At 40.9% G+C, this 5,299-nt stretch overlaps 1 protein-coding gene across 1 annotated transcript in view; it reads left to right on the forward strand.

The window, feature by feature from the left end:
* sult6b1 (sulfotransferase family, cytosolic, 6b, member 1) overlaps window positions 1–4,907 on the forward strand; it is a 7,487-nt gene extending 2,580 nt beyond the window's left edge. Inside the window, exons 3-7 of the mRNA XM_005743570.1 lie at window positions 1,355–1,444; window positions 1,759–1,885; window positions 3,478–3,572; window positions 3,656–3,812; window positions 3,937–4,907. Coding sequence (XP_005743627.1) covers window positions 1,355–1,444; window positions 1,759–1,885; window positions 3,478–3,572; window positions 3,656–3,812; window positions 3,937–4,064 — 597 coding nt within the window. The 3' untranslated portion in view covers window positions 4,065–4,907. The remainder of the gene's footprint in view (window positions 1–1,354; window positions 1,445–1,758; window positions 1,886–3,477; window positions 3,573–3,655; window positions 3,813–3,936) is intronic.
* The last annotated feature ends 392 nt before the right edge of the window (window positions 4,908–5,299 follow it).

Genomic DNA, 5,299 nt, shown 5'->3' on the forward strand with positions numbered 1-5,299 from the left:
GACCGAGCCCCAGGCATCAAATAAATTAAAGAAGCAGGGCTCGTTGTACTGGAACCCCGGAGCACACATTGATGAGGAGCTGTGTGGATGTTATTTTACAGCACAGTACTGACGAGGTCCCTGATCCACATCTGGATTCCTGTCAGGCTTCTCCTCAGCGTTCAGTCGCTGAACGTCTGTGAGCTGCTTCAACATTTTATGAGATAAAAGGTTTAAATCAGACCCTGAGATGAAGATCACATCTTCATCTCGGGTTTAAATCAGACCCTGAGATGAAGATCACATCTATGTAAAAACAGAGCAAAATGTCTTTTCAGTCTTTGCTTTCTTCAGGAAGTTGGTTTGTCTGCTCCCATGTGGAAGTCATTTAATAGGCTGATTCCCTGTTTAGAGTATGGAGGCCTTTTCCTCAGTTTCTTTTGACAGCACTGATTTGATCCCAGAGTCGCCTGAGGAAGAAAAACCAGTAAAACCTGTGTTTAATAACTGCAAGTTAAAAAGTGCAGTTAGATCACACGTGCCTGCCTAAAGTAGAAGAACTAATATATTTGTATGAAGTCATATTAGGTGAAAGGTTGGATTCAAGCACGCCAACTTAACTGTAATCAAACAGTTTGTGTAGTGAATATTTTAAAAGAATAAATCCTGAAACTACGTTTAAACGTTTGTGTTTACAGCTTGACTGCAGCTGAAATCACTTCCAGGTGTGACGTAATCATGTGAAGCAGCTGCTTTGTTTGTTCCTGTTTGGATTCACAGCATTTTCCTCATAATTTTCCAAAACTTAAATTCGGTTTAGCTGGAAATAAATCAAAGATACTTAAAAAAAAAATTGTATTTATGTAGCACCTTTCAAGACAGAATCACAAAGTGCTGCACATAAGATTATAGCAGTCAACAAAGTCAACAGAGTTCAGCATTTTTGTGGTTTGACTCTGGGAAAAGCAGCTGATTGGCTCACTGAGGAGCAGATGTGATTCCCTGAAGGTGCTTTTTCACTTCCTGTTTGAAAGAAAAGGCACATCTGGGCGTGTTGCAGCTGTTCAGTCACAAACGTGCAGACAGTAATTCATCGTGAGTCGAACCCTGTAGCATTACAACCCTGACAAATTACAGCACAGGAAGCAAAATCCTTAAAAGCAAAGTCTGGAAATTCTGCAAATTTGCTTTAAGCAGACTGAATCGACCCAGAGAATGTGAAGCTGCAGACCTTTGGTACACTGGGTTCCTGAAAAGCCACACCCTGGGCCAAAGTGTTTGCACAAGCAACGCCTTCCCTGCTTTCACCACAACAAGACTCTAAGTGCATGTCACAAAATGTTGGGTAAATATGGTATGTTGTGTCCACCCTCAGAACGTGGAAGAAGCTCCTTCTCCAAGACTTCTGGGGGCTCACCTTCACCCCGACAACATTCCTGCTTCCTTCTACGAAAAGAAGACTAAGGTGAGTTTCACGAGATCTGCAGGAGACGTCCAGCTGCATACTGCTGCCACAAGCATCTGTGTAAAACTCAAGCTCTCATTCCCACAACGAACTGCAGCTTTTCCAAATGTAACCCCAGGATTTAGATGCTTGGTTGATGACAGTGGAAACTCTGTAAGAAAAAGAACAGACCGACGCATGGACCCTGCTTTGAGGAAAAATGTGGCCAATGTTCAGAGTAGTTGTAACTGTTGTTCCCGTCTTTCTGTTCTTGTATCCTTTCTCTCCTCTCTCCAGGTCAGTAAAATCTCATTTGTGTGGTTTGTCTTGCACAGATTCTGGTGGTCTTCAGAAACCCGAAAGACACAATGGTCTCCTTCTATCATTTCTCCAACAGCAACCCAGCGCTCCCATCCGCAAAGTCCTGGGACACCTTTTACTCCCAGTTCATGAGTGGAGAAGGTGAGCAAACAAACCGAGCATAATACTTATTAATGTGAGGAACGCTGGACACACTGTGGTCCAAACCTTGTCCATAAAAATACCAGCTTTTGTTTCACTCTTTGATTTGGCTTCATAATCCTGAGCTTTGCTGCACTTGTGGCCTCACAAACAGCACATAGTGCTGACTCAGCAGGGTCACGGTGGAAATGTTGGATTGGTCTAAGTGGGGCAAAGAGCTGCTGTGGCCCCACTTAGTGAGTTTGCTATGAAGCACTGCAATAAAACAGTTAGTTTAGTTGCTTATCAGGCCTGTACTGAGCACAGAGAGATGCTTGTCAGAGTATAATAAACACAGATACCATAACCTGTAAGTAAGAGATTTATAATGTCTATTAAAAGAGAAAAAGTACAGAAGAAATACTCGGTCCAAGACTGTGAGTTTCTGTGATTCTGAAATTGGATTTAAAAAGAGCAAAAATTATTTAAAATAAATTCTTCTGACTGTAAAGAAAACTATCAACGAGTGTCACAGAAGTTACTGCCAAGAGTGTATTAAAAAAAGGCCTTGGTTAGCTTGAGACACCAGAGATTATTCCATCAGGTTTATCACTAGACAGTACTTGGTTTGCTAAAATTACTCAGCTTTAGGTGTGAAAAACGATTTAGTCAAAGGAGCTTGGAAAGAAAAGCGTCTGGACTTCTTAAAGTTGCTTGAAGACGTTTCACCTCTCATCCAAGAAGCTTCTTCAGTTCTAAGGTCAAATGGTGGAGAGTCCCAGATTTAAACCTAGTGGGAGTAACCCCCCCACAGAGGGACAAAAGTACCCCCTGATGATCCTCTAATCGCCTGAGCCAAGGTGTGAAACCGGGTGTGGGTCACAATCAGCCAGAGTTTCGGGTGAGCTCATTGTGAAACCTGGCCCCACCCTGTCGTGTGATTTCCTGAGGTCAGATGGCCCAGGATGTGAGTGGGCGACTGGGGACCATGACCCTCGTGGGGACACTCCCATAGGCCTTAAAATCTGGGACTCTCCACCAGTTGCTTTTATAACTGAAGAAGCTTCTTGGATGACGCTTTTCTTTCCGAGCTCCTCAGACTACGATGACTGAGAACCTTCACAGACATAAAAACTATTTAGTTTAGCTTTGGATGCTAAAAATATCTTGGTCAAATTTAGGCGTTAAGAATGGGTTAAGCAATAATTTGGTTACCTTTAGGTCCTAAAAATTACTTCAGAGCTTCTGAAAAAAACTGTTTCTGAAGCATTAGAATGAATGAGATTATTGATTTGGAAATCAAGCCATCGTCAATACTGGGAAGAACCCTGACAATATGTTTTTGTGAAAAAATGACTTCATAGATTCAAATCGTTTTTGATTAATTCATTTGAACCTAGACCTGGAAATTACACGTCTCAAATTGAGATATTCTGATATGATATATATATATAATTTATTCAGATTTAAAAAATCTATAAAATTTGATTTTAAATCTGAAGACTAGAATTACAGAAGCATTTCTAACTAAGCATGGGAAAGAGTGGCTTCGATTTTGGGGGCCATCTTCTGACCTGGTGATTCATTAATTTTTTGTCATTCTTTGTGTGTAGTTCCCTGGGGGTCTTACTTTGACCACGCCTTAGGTTGGGAGAAGAAGATGGACGACCCCAATGTCATGGTCGTTACATATGAAGAGCTGAAACAGGTAAAGCTGCATTTGACATAGAACAGTTAGACACCGCAGGGGTTTGTGGTAATATGCGGTAATGATTCTTCTGTTTCCCGTAGGACCTGAGCGAGAACATCCGTAGGATCTCCAGCTTCTACGGCTTCAGCCTGACAGAGGCTCAGGTGCAGCAGATCGCAGATGCGAGCACCTTCAAAGCCATGAAGGAAAGCTCCAGCAGCTCCCACGGCAATATGGGGAATGTCTTCTTCAGGAAAGGTGCCCAGAAAGTAGCCTAGAAAACGAGAAATGCATACTGTGATACTTAGCCAACATCTTATCAATCCTCAGGTGGAATCCAAATGCAGCTGTTTCACTTTGTGATGTTTGTGTCCCTGCAAAGGTGAGGTTGGAGACTGGAAGAACCATTTCACACCAGAGCAGAGCCAAGAGATGGACGAGGTCTTCAACAAACGTCTGGCAGGAACAAAGATAGGAGCCAAACTTAACTATCAAGCACACTGTCAGTAGGAGGAAGACACAGGAGAGCTTTGGGAAAAGGCATCTCTATGTGGGTTTACCTTTAATATTGTTAAACTTAAATTAGTGGATGAGGCTCAGTTCACAGCCAAAGACCCACTGTTAAAATCTCAAGTAAAACAAGCAGAAAAAAAGGGATAGAAAGAGGGAAAACCGATCTCATGATTCAAGCATTTTAACCCCAATATGCAAATGTAGTTTCAACCGAAGTCTGATTGTGTTGTGATTAGAACCTATTCTGCTCATTTCCAGCTCCATATTTCTATCCTTGGACTGGAGTAACTTTGCATTATTCACAGCACCAGTATTCAAGCAATATATGCACCACCCACTTCTCAATTTGAACATCAGATGGGGGTGGGGCTCCTGTGCCTCAGATGACCTCTTTTTGACATCATACAGATCCAAGAGTAGAAAAAACTGTCACAAACTGAGTGTTTATAGCAGTCTGCAACCGGAGCTTTTGACTGACAGGGATTATTGTATCTCATTATTTAAAACTCTGGTCAAGTTTAATATGAACATCCATCATTAGACCAGGAAATAAGGAAGACTAACTCAAACTAAAACCGCTTTTTGTTTCCTTTAAATCACATAAAGTAGATAAAGTGAGAGATGTTTGGTGTACTCCTGATGATTCAAATCAAATGAGCACACTCGTTCGAACGGCAGCTACCTGGAACCATGATGGTGCAGTTCAGGAAACACTCCTGTGGCTGATTCTGTGGCAATCAAACAATACTGTAAAACAGTCACATTTTGAGTTACATGTACATTACTACAAACACCACATCGCTGGAAGATATCATTGCAATAAACAATAGATCTCTTTTGTCTTGACTCTGTCGGGTTTTTTATGATGAAACAATTTTAAAGTTTACTCTCGGGGGACATCTGAATGTTTTGAGGAAGTTGGATGACTTTAATCTTAAATCTCAAAAGTTTAGCTTTTCAATCTTAATTTAAGGTACAGTCAGTACTTTTTCTGGCTATTTTGTCTTTTTTTAAAAAGCATACTGTATCCATAAATGTCCATGGAACAGTGTGTAATTAAATTATCCAACAAACTGTTCATTTTTGTATTTCCTGATCTTTTGCTAAGTGATGATATTATTCAAATATGTTCAAATGTAATTTGTATGAAAAGTATTTCTTAAACAAACTGTAGTAGAAATATACAGCCAGCTGTGGCTGGTAAGGGATAAAATCTGATGGTAATGTTTTTT

The sequence above is a fragment of the Pundamilia nyererei genome, unplaced genomic scaffold, assembly GCF_000239375.1.
Source record: "Pundamilia nyererei isolate P.nyererei 1_Seehausen unplaced genomic scaffold, PunNye1.0 scaffold00133, whole genome shotgun sequence".
Classification (NCBI taxonomy): domain Eukaryota; kingdom Metazoa; phylum Chordata; class Actinopteri; order Cichliformes; family Cichlidae; genus Pundamilia; species Pundamilia nyererei.